This window comes from Cetorhinus maximus, chromosome 1 (assembly GCF_964194155.1).
Source record: "Cetorhinus maximus chromosome 1, sCetMax3.hap1.1, whole genome shotgun sequence".
Taxonomy (NCBI): domain Eukaryota; kingdom Metazoa; phylum Chordata; class Chondrichthyes; order Lamniformes; family Cetorhinidae; genus Cetorhinus; species Cetorhinus maximus.
In genome coordinates, this window is record NC_135879.1 from 12,775,634 (window position 1) to 12,793,769 (window position 18,136).

Genomic DNA, 18,136 nt, shown 5'->3' on the forward strand with positions numbered 1-18,136 from the left:
ATTATTATCCTTGTTTGCGCTCTGTGTCTCTAGCTTTGCTGTAACTTGCCTCTCTGGGCTTTAAAAGGCTAATATTGTTGAAAGCAGAAAATGGTATTACAAAAGATCAGGGTCAACAACACAAACTTCTAAATATTTACACACACAGGCTTCATAGCTTAGTGTTGTCCAATCAGACCTGCACATGGAACCATACCATACCACACCATACGGTTTACTGTTGAACGAAATGCAACTTTTAAGCCACCCTTTGCTAACAGATTTAACGCAATTCATCTAATCCAAATGTATTTTTAAATTCGAGAAACCAGAAATTTAAAATCTCATGCAGAACGGAACAGTGCAAGCTATTGGTGCTCTAAGCCCCTGCACTAGTGAGTGGTGTGCTTGTAGTTTAAGATTACAGTTTTCCAAATTCCTGATCTCAGCTGTAATGCTCACGGTGTAGCAGAGTGGAAGCGAAGTACTTTTTGACGGGGAGGAAGGACAACTGGGCAGGGCTAATCCTGGTGGCAACAAGTAGGGCATTATGAAAAGTTTGAGGGCAAGGCAACTATCCATTCTCTGGATTGCGAAAAAATCCAGAGAAAGTACCAGTGTTTTTTTTTGCCAATGTTGTTCCTGCATTACTGTATACTTATAAATGAGCCCCAAACTCCTCTTGTGCCTGTAGACTTGGAATCTGTTGAGAAACAGCATGATGGCAAGCACATGGGACAGCCACAAAGTTCTTGCATTGAAACAAAATCTCCACTACCCAGAACTACTACACCTGATCTCAAAGAGGAAGAGATAACATGGATTGAAACAGCAGTGAGTATTTTACTTAAGACCCTAATTTTTATTTTTCATTAAAATGAATGGTATGCCTTAACCATCATATTGTTGTGGGCATTTTTGGCAAGAAGCTAAAATTAAGAACTAATTGAAAGAAAATAATCTGAAGACTCTCAACTTAACGTTATAACTACCAAGTTACATTCTTATTTTTCATTGTCATGTTGTGACATAATGTATGAACACAAATTAAATAAACTTATAAAGGTTGAATAATCATTTGTACAGACCAGGTCGGTTCTGTAATTGCCAGTGGAAGAGGGAGTGATCAACACCTTAATAGTCAGAGAAACACATCCAACCTCAACAGCAATGTTAAGGCAGAAGTGACAGTTATGAAATAACAATTGCCTCAATTCGATTGTTCCTTGTTTGTTCGTAACATGGTTCCATTTTAGGCTTATCTGTTTGAGATTCTTGTATTGAATTATATTCGTTTGGGATATTGCCTGGTTGTAAGATGTTGTGCCAGTAGATGGCAGCAGAATCCCAGAGATTGATTTACTTTGCCATTCTCCTGCTTATTTATACATGAAATTTGCTATGAGCGATGGATTACAAAGGTTATTGCATTTTTGGATTTTAATAAGTGAAGAAACAGGCAAAAAAAAAGTTTCCTTTAATTAATGGGAGGGAGAGAAATAACCATTTGCTATAATTTATATGCATTCTAAAACATGCAGATAATTTTAAGTCAGTCTCTCATTTGAGACTAGTACTTTTCATATTTGTTCTTGTGCTCAACAAAGTGAGCAATTTCAGTGTAGCAAAACAAAAGTGTTTTTTTTTTCCCTATTGGGGCCCCTTGAGTCAGCAGCAAACAGTTGCAGGCCAGGCATAGAATGGGTATCTGGAGGCTCACAGTTCCTCCAACTGTACCCCAACAACACATCTTTGTTTTATTCCTTCATGGGATACGGGTGTCGCTGGCTAGGCCAGGATTTATTGCCCATCCCTAATTGCCCTTGAGAAGCTGGTGGTGAGCTGCCGCCTTGAACCGCTGCAGTCCATATCCAGTCTCCAAAGAACCACCCTGCCTTTGCACCAGTGTTCGTTTTTCCACTTTTCACTCTGCCATTTTTATGGTGTGATTTCCATTTTAATCCAGCCTGTGCCTAAATTCATCAGGCACTGTGTGGATTGAAAGCACTCATTCTGTTACATTGGAGTCAAATAAACAGTGGAGGGAAAATATTTATCATTCTGTTGGTCTGGGCTAAATTCACAGGAGGATCCAAAAGGGAAAGGATCTAGTACTTTGGCAAGTTTTTTCTGGGTATTAATGATGAAAAGTTTTCGAGAATTAATACATGAAGTTTATTTCAAAATAACAAAAATATAAACACTAATACATATAAATGCTAATACAAATGTAAATTAGCACTTAGAATTATGCTCTGGGTTAACATTTTTAAAGATAACTATTCCTATCCTGGTAACTTAAGCCTCCTCCTTGTTTCTTATAAGATTCTGTGATGCAAAAGATATTTAGATTCTTTTAATGCACATCAAATTATCTGAAGCTTTAGATCCAGTAAATAAATGTTCTGATTGATTTTATGACTTACAAGGTAGAAAAGATGCTCTCTGTCGACACCACCAAAAGTAAATCAACTGAGCATCAACTGATGCTTGAGAGATCTTGGTGTGTGCAAATTGGTTGCCACATTTGCCTACATAACAACAGTAACTACACTTTAAAAGAAATTATTTGACTGTGATGTATCTGGGGACGTCCTGAGGATATGAAAGATGCTGTATAAATATAAACCTTCTTAAATGCCTTGTTAGTGAAAAGTTGCTCTTTTGTATAAAGCAGCTCTTCATGATTCATGAATTTATTCCAACTGTAAATGATCATGTTTCTCCCCTTCAGGGAAAGCACACAAGCAGCTGTCAAAAAGTTCAGTCCAGCGTATCCTCTCTCAGTTTGGTGTCATGGAAACAGCCTGATGCTGGCATAAAAGATTTGTTTGATGATTCACACACAGAGGTGAGTCAGTTCCACTGATAACCGCTTATGATATTTTTTGGGAGAAATGAGCTTCTGCTAATTGATTTAGCCTCATGTACAATTCTTTAATGCCTGCATAACCTTTCAAATTGTAACCACATGCTTACACGTTTCTTAAATATTATGTACAATAATTACAGAAGAATACTTTACAGCGAAATCGGATAATTTCTGTCACTGAGACTTGCTTTTATTTAAAGTGGTTTTGGATAATTTCTGTAACTGAGACTTGCCTTTATTTAAAGTGGTTTTGGATAATTTCTGTAACTGAGACTTGCCTTTATTTAAAGTGGTTTTGGATAATTTCTGTAACTGAGACTTGCCTTTATTTAAAGCGGCTAAAGAAAAATTTTCAGGAGATTGCTTTTTTGGTAAATTATCCTAGCCAAGTGTAACATCCCTAAACTGCACACACAGTCTTTTAATCAGTTTAATGGTGCAGTTGATGTTGGAGTGGTTCCAAATGGACTCCAGACTGAATCTTTTAGACTGTTGGATCTATCTGACATCAGGTCTAGTTCTCCAGCTCCCCCCTTGACCCCTTTGCTGTTTGCTGCATTGGATGACCTGCAATTTCCTCCAGTTAAACAATTGTGAGGCTGAAGCCGATGACTTCACTCTCTGTCACAAACCTTGTTACCAATTCCATCTCCCTTCTCAGCAATTGGCTCAGGCTGAATTTGACTTTTCACTGCATTGGCGTCCATTTCAACCCCAGGTTGAGCTTCAAACCCAATACCCTGTTTGTCATATCTTTCTTCCATCTGCATAGTGCCACCCATCTCTGCTATCTGCCATTGAAGCTCTCGTCTATGCTGTTGTTATCATCAGACCATTTTAATGCTTGCCTGACTGGCCTCCCATCCTCTAACCTCTATAAACTTGTGCTCATTTAACATTCACTGTCTGTATCCAAGCCCATATCCAGTCTTGCTCATCCATCATCCCTTTCCTCACTAATCAATACTGACTTCCTGTTCCTCAAACCCTCTAATTTAAAACTCAAATCCTCGCATCTCCAACCTGTAAATTTATTGAACCCCACAATCCTCATCCTACACCTAACTCTCCTAAACTTTCCACTCCTCTGATTTTTGCCTCTTGTGCATTCAACCTCCATTTGGCCCGGTGCTGGAGGTTGTCTTCAGCCACCTAGGCTGCATGCTCTAGAATTGGTTGCCTAAGTCTGTCCACCTCTCCTCCTTTGAGACCTTCCTTAAAACCCATCTTTTTGACCAAGCTTTTGGTGAATCATCCTGATATCCCCTCCTTTGTCTCCGCATCTGTTTATTTCTGAGAAATTTTCAGGGTTTTTCTACGGTAAAGGTATTATATTAATGCAAGCTTTTGTTGTAACCAAATGTCCAGTGGACCATTGACATTCCTGTTGAACAACAGAGAAACAATGTAAGGTACATTGATTGGATGGTCTCAAAAAAATCAAGGTTCTTGTAGTACTGACAATCTGTAAATCAGATCAGATTTTTGCAAATGCATATTTACAAAATATGTTTTTCTCTTTCTCATTTGCTCTTTTTCTCCTTTGTTTGTTCTTTCTCTCTCATTTTTTTCTCTTTTATTTGTCCCCCCTCTCCCGCTTTCTCCATCTCTCTCTCTCTTTCCCTCTCCCATTTTGTGTCCATTTAGCAACATAGGAGCAGGAGTAGGCCATTTGACCCCTTGATCCAGGTCTGCCATTTAACTCGATTATGGCTGATTTTCTACTTCAGCGCTATTTTCCTGCACAATTCCTGTACCCCTGTCATTGGCATCTGGAAATCTATCGACCTCTGCTTTGAACATACTCAATGACAAAGCCTCCAGAGCCCTCTGGGTAGAGAATTCCAAAGATTCACCCTCTCACTGACTGAAGAAATTCCTCTTCATCCCAGTCCTATATGGCCTACATCTTATTCTGAGACTGTGTTCCCTGGTTCTAAACCCCCCCCCCCCCCCCATCTCCCCCAGCCAGAGAAAACATCCTCCTGTATCTACCCTTTTGAGCCCTGTAAGAATTTTGTAGACTTCAATGAGATCACCTTTCATTTTTCTAAACTCTATAGAATACAGGTCCAGTCTCCTCAATCTCTCCTCGGAGAACAATCTTGCCATCCCAGGGATTAGTCTGGTGACCCTTCATTGCACTCCCTCTATGGCCAGTATATCCTTCCTTAGGTAAGGAGACCAAACTGCGCACAATACTCCAGGTGTGGTCTCAATAAGTCTGTGTACAACTATAGCACGACTTCCTTATTCCTGTACTCATCCCCCTGCAATAAAGGCTAACATACCATTTGCTTTTTTAATTGCTTGTTGCACCTGCATCTTAGCTTTCAGTGACCTCATGAACAAGGACACCCAGGTCCATTTGGTCATCAACCCTTCCCAATCATTCCACATTTAAGAAATATTCTGCATTTCTGTCTCTCCTACCAAAGTGGATAACTTCACCATTTTCCACTTTATATTCCATCTGTTATGTTCTTTCTCACCCACTTAGCCTGTCTAAATCCCCTTGAACCCTCTTTGCATCCCCCTTGCAACTCACATTTCCACCAAGTTTTGTGTTATCAGCAAACTTGGAAATAATTCATTTGGTCTCCACATCCAAATCATTGATATTGATTGCGAATAGCTGCACCCAAGCACTGATCCTTGCGGTACCCCATTAGGCACAACCTGCCAACCAGAGAATGATCCGTTTATCCCTACTGCCTGTTTTCTATCTGTTAACCAATCCTCAATCCACGTCAGTATATTACTCATGAGCTCTAACTTTGCTTACTAACCTCTTGTGTGGGACCTTATCCAAAGCCTTCTGAAAATCCAAATACACCACATCTGCTGGTTCTCCCTTATCTATCCTGCTAGTAATATCCTCAAAAAACTCCAGCAGGATTTTCAAACATGATTTCCCTTTCAGAAATCCACGTTGACTCTGCCCAATTCTACCATTATTTTCAAAGTGTCCAGTTATCACATCCTTTATAATAGATTCTAGCATTTTCCCTACTACTGAAGTCTGGCTAACAAGTCTGTAGTTCCCTGTTTTCTCTCTCCCTCCTTTCTTAAATAGTGGGGTTATGTTTGCTACCTTCCAATCTGCCGGCACCATTCCAGAATCTATAGAACGTTCAAAGATGATCACCAATGCATCCACTGTCTCTACAGCCGCCTCCTTTAACATTCTGGAAGGCAGATCATCGGGTCCAGGGATTTATCAGTTTTCAGTCCCACTAATTTCTCCAGCACTACTATTTTCCAAATACTAATTTCTTTCAGGTCCTCAATCTCACTAGTCTCTTGGCTCCCCAATATTTCAGGGAGGTTTCTTGTATCTTCCTCTGTGAAGACAGACAAAAAGTATTTGTTTATTTTCTCTGCCATTTCCTTATTAACCCATTATAAATTCCCCATTCTCTGTCTGTAATGAGCCCAGATTTGCCTTTAGTAACCTTTCCCTTTTTACATATCTATAGGAGATTTTACAGTCCGTTTTTGTGTTTCTTGCTAGTTTACTTTCATATTCTATTTTTTCTTTCTTGGTTCTGCTTTGCTGAATTTTAAAATGCTCCCAATCTTCAGACTTACTATTTTTTTGGGCAACTTTATATGCCCCTTTCTTTGATCTAATAGAACCTTTAATTTCTCTTGTTAGCCATTGTGGATCACTTTTCCTGCTGGCTTTTTGTGCCTTAAAGGAATTAAATTTGTTGCAAACCATGTATTCATTCTTTAAATGTGAGCCATTGCCTGTCTATAGTTGTACCTTTTAATGTAGTTCCCCAATCTACCTCAGCCAACTTGTCCCTCCTACTTTTGTAGTTTCCTTTGTTTAGATTAAAGACCCTAGTTTTGGATTGAACTACATTACTTTCAAACTTCATGTAAAATTCCAACAGATTATGGTCACTCTTCCCTAAAGGCTCCTTTACAACAAGATTATTAATTTCCTTTTCTCACTGCACAATACTAGATTTTAAAAAGCCCGTTCTCTAGTTGGTTACTCAACATATTGTTCTAAAAAAAACCCCATCCTGTATACATTCTAAGAATTTGTCCTTCTCAGCATTAGTGCTAATTAGGTTTACCCAATCTATACGTAGATTGAAGTCCCCTATGATTACTGTATTACCTTTTTTTTATGTACCTCTAATGTTCTGATTTATACTGTGGCCTACACTACCACTACTGAATTGATAATGCTAAAGTGAGATGTAGCCCCACGATCGAGCGCGCTTTTATGTGTGATGAGATTGAACAGATTGGTAATAGGGTTTACACTATGCCCTACACTGCACTTGGTCTGAGGTGCGCAAATTTCTTTCATTTCTCGATTTGATCCTTTTATGCCGCTGTATTGATTCTATAGATGACCGCACCATAAACAGTACCTGTTTGAAATACGCCCGCACAATAAACTCACATAAGTGGAATCGGTTTGGCAATGCAATTATTGACGCCACTAACCACATAACAAATCTCTGCAATCACGTACCCTCAGAAAGCAAGGAGTTTGTTCTTATGCATGGCTTCAATTTTCATGTGCCTTCATTCCAAATCAAACGGGAAGAGGTATTTGCTGAGTTTGAACTCCATCACTCCCAACTATCCCGCCACAAACCAGCGTCCACTGGAGACGTTGAATCCTTGAAAGCATGCCTAGCTGGCCTAGCGCGTGCATATTGCGGGATTCTAAACGACCTGTCTGACTTTCACATGCAACGCGAATGTGTTGTAGCGTTGTGAGGCTTTAAGATCAACCTGGACGTGCACTTTGGTAAACCTGACAAAGGGACGGGAGAAGTCATCCTTAACAAGTGTGACTATGTCAACAAAATGCACATCTTAATGACAGGCCCAGAGGACACGAATTTGGACCCGCCGCTCAACATGACCGGACAGCCTTGCTTGAAAGTAAGCTTAAAAAAAATGCTTGCTGGACTTGTGTAAGAGCTGCTGCATGATATATATGACAGGGTTCATCCTCGCTGCATCTGCGTCTGTATGGACTGCCCAAGACACAGAAAAGTGATGTCCCTTTGCATCCTATCTTATCTATCTTCTCTATGACCGATTCAGCAAAACATGAATTGGCCAAATGGTTGGGCACCTCACGCATTTGAGTTCAGTTTTGATGTCCCCATGTGTGTCCAAATAGATGGTGTCACCATGGGATCCCCTCTAGGCCCAGCTCTTGCAAAAACCTAATTAGGTTCCATGCGAAACGTGCCTTCTATGGAATGACACCTACCCTCTTACCCCTCGAATGTCTCTGATATATAGATGATATGTTTGTTATATTTAAGTTTGTTATATTTAAGTCTGTAGCTGCATGTAATCGTTTCCTTATATGTCTTAATGGGTTTCATCCTGCATTCAAATTCACCTTTGAAATGGAGCAGTCAAATGATCTCCACTTCCTTGATGTACTAGTTGAGAAATCTGCCGGGGGTTCTCTACCACGGTCTACCGCAAGTGTTCCTTCACTGGTCAGTATACGCATTGGGATTCTTACAGTTCCACACGCTATAAGATTGGTCATATCGACAACCCTGAAAATAGGGCCCGAGCCATTTGGTCACCATGCAAGCTTGATGCTGAAATAGGGGCATCAAAGGCATCCTGTGGGATAATGGCTACCCTGATCAGATCATTTTGTGCCGTATATCACGCAAGCTCATCCATGGGCCTAAGGCTGTCACTTTCGGCCCTGAAAAGTGCCCAGTCCTTCTCAGATTACCCTGGAAGGGCAGAGTATCTCAAAAATTTGAGCAACAGGTAAAGCTGGCTGTTTCACGCTGCTACTATGCAGTGGTAACACAAGTGGTATTCGCCACTAACAGGATGCTGCTGTCAAACCAAAAAGACGCTCTGCGTATCTCTCAAATGGGTAATGTGGTATATGAATTTCAGTGGCAGTGTGATGCTAGGTATGTAGACAGTATGCCCAAAAGTTGGCGGACCGTATCAAACAGCATGTTCCAGCCACTGTTCTCAACGGACAAAGTACAGACTGTACCCAACCAGCCTATGTTTGCAAAATTCAGAATATGGTGTCCAACATTAGATGTGATTCCGCGAATGAACAACATTTGCTAAATAACCCACAGTATGTTAAGAATTATGCTGACAACCAATTTAAGATTGTCAGTTGGGCTCGCAGTGTGGTGCATTTGCATGTACTGGAAGCTACTTATGTTAATACACAGGGCCCTGTTCTTTGCGGACAGAAAGAGCATTGTGCCCACGCACCTGTTTCAACTAAGCAAATAAGTGACAGCCATTCGCTGACTCATTGCTCAGGGCAATGCCTTGACCAATCAGGCTCAAGCTGCCAGGTTTAAATTTCAAACAATGCTTGCAAGTTAACTGTTAGTCACCATCACTGGTGCATTCTCCATGTCACTGCCTTTACCAATCAGAGTCCACTTGCTAACCAATCAACACTCTCTTCTCATATAGCATAAATTGTTGTTTCCCTCTTTCGTTGGTATTCTTGCAAACTGCCCTGATGAGTGCAAGACAAAAAGCTTCAACCTGTCTCTCTTTTCAGCAATACTCATGTTTTGTACTACCAAGTGACTATTACCACTACTATTTGGTGGCCTGCAAACAACTGCTACCACAGTTTGTTGCTCCTTGCTGTTTCTTATGCAGTTGACAATTTGTCATTTGTTGTCTCTCTTTCTGTTGGGCTGGTTTATGTATCTCTTGATCTCCATTATATTGTAGTGCAATAAACCATGTTTCATTCAGTCTCTTCCCCCTGCATGCATACACACATTTTCCTTTTCCCTCGTCTTGTAGCTTCTCTCCGGTGTGCATCAATCTTCAGGAGAGTGGTCAGGTGACCTTTTGATACTTTCTGTATTTAAATATAACAACCATCTGTCCAGAGATTTCTAAGAACAGCCTGACTTGACCCACCCTCTGATTTTCTGTGCCTTTTTGGAATGGAGCACTTTGATCTGACAACCTGGCCAAGATTGGGGTGTTGCTGTCTGGAGGAATCATTGGCATGAATCTGCATCTTAAAATTTTGTGATGTAATGGAGCAGCAGTGCTTTGTGCCCATGGGTTACCATTACCCTTTTGTTTAATCAGTAAATTGGCTTGCTTGCCCTTGACTCTTATACATTGTAGGCTCTGGTCATGTAATTATAGCATACACCGTGATGTTAGAGTGACAGGCACTTCAAATGTGCAGCTGTCACATGGATGAAAGCTTCCATTATACGTTGCCACTTTATTGCTGTTAAGTAACCTGTTTCTTACCATTGCATTAGGATCATCAACTCGGTGAAAGACGCTCTTTAGTCTGCCCAAAACTTGTTAGTTTTCTAGTACAAAGAGTTGTCCACGATCGAGTGTTTGTAGACTGGCACATTCCAAGGTCCAGGAGTACGTGCTGAGGGAAGCACTAAAGCTTGGGGCAGCAGCTGCAAAGGCGCAATGGGAAAAGGCCTCTGTCTAAGGCCTTTCAACCATAGTGCACCGAGGAGCTGGTAACTGTGTAGAACCCTTGCTTGTCATTGAATGTATATGGCAAATGCAATTGTATCAAGGAACCTCAAAGTGCAACATGCTCTATGGAGAAAAGTTGAATATTATTCACTTTATGTAATGACCATAATGAAATGTTTTGGCATGGCTGTTTAGGTATTTTATGAGTAAAGTGTATTTTTGGGAAAAAAACTTGTTTCTTACCATTGCACTGATGTGAACCACGGAAAGACATGGTTTGGTCAATCAACTGTTAAATAATACTGGTTTTTACAAAATACAATTAGAATCTCAATTATTTTTTGTTTTGTAGTCATGAACAAAGTTAAAAAGATCCTTTGGTTAGATATTCTTGGTTCTACCATTGGCAGCTGTGCCATCAGTCGTCTAGGACTCTCGCTGTGGCATTCTGATTCCAAATCTCTCCATCTTTCTCTGTGCCTTTAAGATCCGCCTTAAAACCCACCAAGTTTGTGGTCACCTCTCCTGGTATCTCCTTTTTCAGCTTGGCATGCAGTATTTTTGTCTACGCCTCTCTGAAGCCTTTAGGAACGTTTTTTTTCTACATAAATGGTGCCGTGTTTGTGAAGTAGCAGTAATGAACTCGCAAGCTTGCTCCTGTTTCAAAAATTACTCCAAATGAAAATTTGCATTTTGTTCTCTCCAGGGGAAGGATGCCGATACAGAAAAGCCTGCAGTGACATCTTCCAGTCAGCCCGCTGACAGGAGTCAGAGCGTTCAGAGCAGCGTATCCTCTATTAGTTTAGCATCATGGAACCAGCCAGTGATTGATACATCTGTAGCTGACTTGTTTGACGATTCACAGACAGAGGTGAGGCAAAGTGAGACAGACTATTTGTGTGAGACTTTATGGGTCAAGATAATCCAAGCTGAATGATTCAGGCCCATGCAATTCTTTCATGCATCTATAAAGTTTGTTTTTGAGTGTGACCACATTGCTTAATGCTGTATACGAAAAAGTCGTGTCTACAAAATTCAGTACACCCAAGGACAATGAGATTAAAATAGTTTCATGTTATCTTAATATTATATAACCTTTAGAAAATATGTATATTTCAGTTCCGGTCAAGCAACATCTTATTTAAAAAATTCTCATTTTTCTTTTAAGGTCCCTCCATAGCCTTGTCTCTCTCTTTCCGTGTAATCTCCTCCAACCCCACAGCCCTCTGAGATACCTGCCCTCCTTTAATTCCGGCCTCTTGTGCATTCCCAACTGTAATCGCACCACCATTGGTGGCTGTGCCTTCAGGTGCCTAGGCTCCAGGCTCTGAAATTCCCTCCATACACTTCTCTCCCTTGCATTTGTCTTTTAGGACAGTCCTTAAAACCTACTACTTTGACCAAGCTTTTTGGTCACCTGATCTAATATTTCCTTTTGTGGTTTGATGTCTCACGCATTTTGTTTTATAAGGCTCCTGTGAAGTGCCTTAGGCCTTTTGATTACATTAAAAGCGCTGTATAAATGTAAGGTAGTGTTGTTTAATATCCTGAGAGAAATAGCAGTCAAATAGCATGGATTGGAGTCATGCATGGACCTGACAGGGTAGGGCCAGTAGCTTCGTCTCCCCAAATGACATGTGAACCAGTTGGGCTTTTAACCACAGTCCAGCTTTCATGGTCATTTTTTCTGGTGTCAGCTTGAAAATGACCAAATTTCATGAATTCAAATTCACAACTCGCCACAGTGTTATATGAGCTCATGCCCTCAGAGTTTCTGATCAATGTACTGTGGCATGTTGGGTTTATTCTTTGCATTAGCCTTTGCCACTATTCTAATACCCATGCCCATTACAATGCTGTAGATAATGTTGCTCCTAATACCAACAAGCAGAATGAATGAATGAAGGAAAAACAATATGAATATTAACTCCATCAATTTCCATCAGGAAATGATCCAAAACTACAGAGCAAATTAGCATGACAGATCGAAGATTAATGTAAGAAAGTTATATAGCCCACTGTCAGTATTTGCATTGAATTTATGCAAAAGCTGGAGAAAACCAGTTTACTACTTTTCCAGAATAATTTATCACTGCATCCTCCATGCATTGCTCATCACTTTACTATTTCAAGAAACTCAAAACATTCAGCTGGCCCAGTGACAGCCACAATGGAGCTGGTAACATTAATCAACATTCAGCCACCAGCCAAAGCCATCAGCTGTGACACTGAGTGATTGGAAGAGGCACAGACCAGTCAGTCACTTTGACAAAAGGGCTGCTCCTGAGAAGTCAGTCCAAGGTTAGTGCATATAGCACAGCTACTGGAGTCTCATGAAATTCATCCATCTATGTAGATTCCTTGCATTTTGTAACAGGCAAACAATTTCTTTGAAATATCATTATGTTTTTGCAACAAACTCTGTAGATTAACAACTGAAACTGAGTTGTAAAATATAACCAAACATGCTTGCAATTCAGAGGAGCTCTTAAAACAGTTTACAGCTTCATCAGGCTCTTTGTTGTATGTTGATATGTTCAGTTTATGGAATTATCTTGAACTCTTGTGTTGACTGCTATTACCTTATGTAGAAACAGTGTGCACTTTTGTCAAAGTAAATTGACAATGAATGAAAGCATTTGTCCTGAGTTTAACCGCAATGCAATAATAGTACATGTTTGTCACGCGACCTCTTGAAGCCTTATTAATATAAGTTGTGAAATTGTAAGTACAAAAAGACAATTTACGTGATTCCTCATTACTGTGCATCTATAACATTGTATAATTATAATCTTAATTAATGATGGGGTGAATGTGTAGAAAGTTACTGCGTCTGCTGGGAAAAATTATCGAAGAGTTGTCATCCTTCTGCTTGACACAGATGGAGAAAGCTTCTTCAAAACACCATTTCATGAGTTTTTGTGATTGATTTTCCCTACCCAATTTCACGTGTTCCCAAGCTGTTGGCATACACTAGCTTTAAAATTACTCCGCTAAAAAAAAATCCCTGACCACAAAGCGAACAATGGCAATCAATCTGGAACTAAAAGGATAGCTACTAAGGACCGTGATGGCATTAGAGATTTGGAGAATAGCGAAGAACCTACAAGGCAGTTAATCTTCCCTGCTTCCCTATTTGGGCATTCCTTATGCAACTTGGAAGCTGTCTTATAGTATCATAATATTAATTTAGGAGGGTGTTCCCAATCCTTGCTGCCAAAACAGGCAAAAAATATTGCTGCAGGTTTTAGCCAAATTTAGGCAGCAAACCTAAAAAAGTAAAAGGACACCCCACAAAGCTGTTTTACAGACACTGTCAATGGAATTAAAAACCTAAGGGGAGAGTAGACTAAGTCTCCTGGAGGATATACTTGCTAGCCACTTTACCACTAAGTTGTCCAAGGTCTTCTTTTCACTTGAAATAAACTGCTGGGGCTTCCGAAAGCCGGGTTTGTCAAAACAATCTACTAACAGCATCTACATTATTCCTCTGGTTGTGGTAACTACCGCTCCAAACAAGCACCTGGCAAAACTCTGAAACCACCTTTGCATCCCAAAGCATTTTACAGGCAATGAAGTACTTAGTCATTGCTGTGTAGGGAAATGCAGCAGCCAATTTGTGTACAGCATAAACTTTCTGTTTCAGTTGTGGGTTGAAGGATAAGTATTGACCAAGACACTGGGAAAACTCCCATGCTCTTCTTTAAATAATTGTCAGGTTTGTTTACATCCAGCTGAGAGGCAAACCCTGATTTAACATCTCGTCTAAAAGGTGCGGTCTCCTGACGGTTCAGCATTCAAGAATCAGCCTATTCTGCTTAAGCCTCTGGGATGGGCATTAAACCACAACCTTTTGACTCAGGCTACCACTGACCCACAGCTGCCACAGAAAGGCTCACTTGGCCTCTCCCATACACTTTTGATGCCCTATATATCACAATTAAAGCACTCCCCACCCATCAATGTAATCGTCAGGGAGAGGTGAAAAACCACAAAAAAACCCAAGGCCAATTTGGAGGGAAGAATCATGGAAAATTTCTCTCCGATCCCTACCTTAACCTTCATGGGCAAATGATTATTTGAAGAGCACTCTTTCAAACAAGAGGCTCATTAACTTGCACATCTGAACAGCAAAGGCAAATAAGTTGTAGAAGTATTAATTAAAACAAACAATGTGTCCCAAAACTTAATGTTTCTTTTTTAATCTTACATCGAAACGAAAGCATAAGACGCTAATTTAGTGAAAATATTTAAAAGTAAAAAAATTACCAGACTCTTGTGAATAAGTATTTCATTGAGGACATTACTCTGAAGAAGTGTGATACTATGTCTTAATGAGCTGGCTGATGAGGCACTTGCATTCCTTGCTGTATTCAGCATTACTGGTTGATAGGTTTATGCTTGTAGGTCATCTCACCTTCGAGATAATAATGTGCCTAAGAATGTTTAAGGTATTAACTCTCCACTTTGTATTCATAGGCCATGCTTTTTGAGATGCATATCTTCATGAGAAGTGAGCTATATCTGTCACTGCTACCCTACCTGCAAGTTCAATCATTGAATGGAGGCTGATCATGACAATTAATGAGGGATTATGCGTAATTTTTAAACCTGAGAGACTTTTGTTAAATGTGTATTTCTTGTAATGCTGGCTCAGAATGGAGCAGTCAGTTTCCTCTAAGGGACTCTGGAGAGTGAAAAGCATGAATCACATTGCAAATTTGCAGTGTGTTATTTTTTGCCATATTAATTTGTCAGTATCAATCTTGTGCACCAAAGCATTTAACAATACATGCATCCAGTCACCAACATATGAGTCTGCTGATATAGGTTCACTAACTGATAACATCGTGGCACTAATTTTGACAATTGTTACAGTGAAGGACTTTTGCCCCTGACTTGAACTGGCATTCCTGAATCACGGAAGCCCTTGATGATTGATTGTTATATCTTCTTCTTAGGCAGTCCCTCTGGATCAAGGATGACTTGCTTCCACTCTGGTTCAATGGGTTCTGAAATGGCTGATAAGTCCAATGTGCGATCTGCAGACTCTGCCACCTTTGGGCAGATGGTTCTTGAAGGGCTGGGTAGCTGGGTGGTTTATGTGCTCCCTCCAATGCCTTGACTTCACCCTTTCCCGTTCCTGATGAAGTCTCTTGATGTGTTCGGTGCCTTCCTGAATAAACCTTCTCCATTCTGGTCAGTCATAAGTCATGGTCGCCCATGAGTCAGTGGGGGTGTTTGACCTCTTCAGGGATGCTTTGAGGACCCCTGAAACATTTCTGTTGTCCTCGTAGGAGTCTTCTGCAGATGGGATGACTAAAGAAAATTTGATTATTGGATTAAACGCCTGATAACTAACATAAAGGTGGGTGGTGTAAATAGAGGGTAATTAGATTGAACTGTAGCAGATGTTGGTTGGACCCAAAATGTGTTTGAGTGCTGTGGGCAAGTGGTTGTGTTATGCAGATGACTCTAGTACAGGTTTGACTGTAATTCAGATTAGATCCTTGTGGAGCATCAAGGCTGTGCCATTGGGATTTAAGGCCAAGTGCTAATTGCATATTTCTATTGTCTTCTAGGCCTGCAGTCAGTCAATAAAAAGGAAGCTCCCAGATTGGTTTGACTCTTCAAATCCAGAGAAAATCTCCTGTACTACCAAGAAGAAAGTGAAAAAAGGGAAAGGACTTTTCAATTGAACCTGTTTCACTACCATTGGTTTTCTGATTAACATTTCAACACCACACAACTTGTGGTGGCAAAATAAAAAGCAAGCCATTCGGGCCAGGCTCCATGCTTCCCATGCTTTGCACACATCCTAATTTAGCTGGAGACACCTGGGTTAGGAACATTCAGCTAGGCTGGAAGAAAGCAGCAGAAAACGACAAGATAATTTTGGTATGCTCTCAAGTTATTGTATATTTTAAACAAAATCTTGAATGTATCAGAACTCACCATTAAGTTGTTCTTAATGACATTCTTTATGCATTGTGAAAATATTCACACAACAGCTGTTTTATTGTTATTGTTAGATCCATTAATATATGCTGCTGAATGCTGCAATGGAAGACTATTCTCCACTGTTGGTGTCTTGGAAATGTAATGTAAGTGGGATAATTTCTGCAGTGACATGAGCAACAAATAGGATATTTTGGCGATGGTAGTTTCTCATTTGATTTGGAAGTCTCTGCCTGTATTGTACAGTACGATACTGTACTGCAACAAACGCTTTGAGAGCATATCCTTGTGCTACCAATGTCCACAGTCACTTTGCGACCCTAGAAGGACTGTTAATGGTAGAAAGTCCAAAGGAACTGCCCTGTTGCACAACACATACTGAGGATGGTTCTGTTAACTCTTCTACATAAGTTGAAAAGGAATACCACACATTAAACTGGTGCCGTAACGTGCTTGATGTCTTCATGCAAAATAAATTTTTGGTGCAATTTTTTCTTAAATTTCCACGGTTGACTTCTAGTTAAGCTCTTATGGCCGGAATGTGATTTTTTTTTTTTTCCACATGAAGACATTGATTATTCTGTTCATCAGATAATACTCTTTGTGTTTCCGTATTCATTTTTGTAAGATTACGAAAGTGCCATCACATTGTGGAGCATTGATGCACTTTGCCACCAAAATAATTATGTGGATTCACACCTTTGCTTTCCCGTGTGGAGAGTTTCCCAGTTTTAGTCATGTAATCAAGGACAATGTTGAGCCGTGCCCAAGCACTTCCTCACGTGAGAGGGAAAGTCTGGATGTGGTGACCTAGTTACTGTGAAGCACCCCTCAGCTGCACCTTCTTCAGACACCTTTGAACCGGTCGTCTGCTCAATTTTTTTTGTGCTGAGGCATTTGGATGTCTCCATGAGCCATAAGGAGATGCACTGTCATAATGCAAGTGGGAGAGATGTTACTTGCAGAAAATTTCTAAATATAGTTCGATTAAAGTCCACGTAAAATTGAATATATAGATGGGCACGGTCTTTCTTGACTTTGCTTTAGACAGGATGTAGGTAGATTTTTCAAAATAGTAGTGAAGCAAATCCCTGCAAAGGGATTTATACTGTGTTTTGATGCCTTACTAAAATGGGGGCAAAATGTCTACCAGTAAACAAAAATCACCTTTTAAATTTTTACAGATAGAAGCATGAAGCCTAACATGAGATAAATGTCAGCACTTAGTTTGTTTGCATGGCAGCAGACTGGGTTTCTGATATGATGTTTGTATATTTTGGAACAAGTCAGTGTCTTGGACAAAGTTAATTGGCAATAAATGAGTTTCTACCCATCACTGGCGCTACAGGGTTTGACTCACGCTTATTGGGTCCAATTCAATTTTCGGAGTTCTTATGCTTGATCATGCGAAGGCCTGGAATTCCGACAACTTTGTTACAGCTTACCCACCTTCAGGCACCGACCAATGTCGTCAATTTTGGAGTCAGCTCATTTAAATATATGGTGATGTGCAGATTGCAAGGGCTCTAGATATGCTTAGGAAGTGGTGTTGGGGTCGGGGGTCGGAAACTCCTAGTCTACAGTGGAGTGGGAAGGTAGACTCCATATGTATCATGGAGAGAGAGCTGAAAATATGTGGAGAGTGAGAGGGGGCTGAATAACTCCTGGAAGAAAGGCAGAGATGGGATGCAGGGGTAGGAAGTAAACTGGTTACTTAAAGGAACACTGGGTATGTAGGCAATGGGAGTGATGAAGACAGCAGCCCAGCTCTAGTGTCATGAAAAACCTATTACAGCCACAATTTGCTTACGGGCATATTGAGCTTTTTGAGGAAGACTTGTGTGTTTTTAAAGAAATACA

General features: G+C 40.3%; 1 protein-coding gene across 2 annotated transcripts in view; it reads left to right on the top strand.

Moving 5' to 3' along the window:
• Window positions 1–17,612, top strand: part of wrn (WRN RecQ like helicase) — a 100,689-nt gene extending 83,077 nt beyond the window's left edge. For both annotated transcript variants that reach the window (XM_078533433.1, XM_078533502.1), the window contains 4 exons: window positions 674–813; window positions 2,714–2,830; window positions 11,025–11,189; window positions 15,901–17,612. In XM_078533433.1, the coding sequence (XP_078389559.1) occupies window positions 674–813; window positions 2,714–2,830; window positions 11,025–11,189; window positions 15,901–16,017 (539 nt within the window). In that variant the 3' untranslated portion in view covers window positions 16,018–17,612. The remainder of the gene's footprint in view (window positions 1–673; window positions 814–2,713; window positions 2,831–11,024; window positions 11,190–15,900) is intronic.
• The last annotated feature ends 524 nt before the right edge of the window (window positions 17,613–18,136 follow it).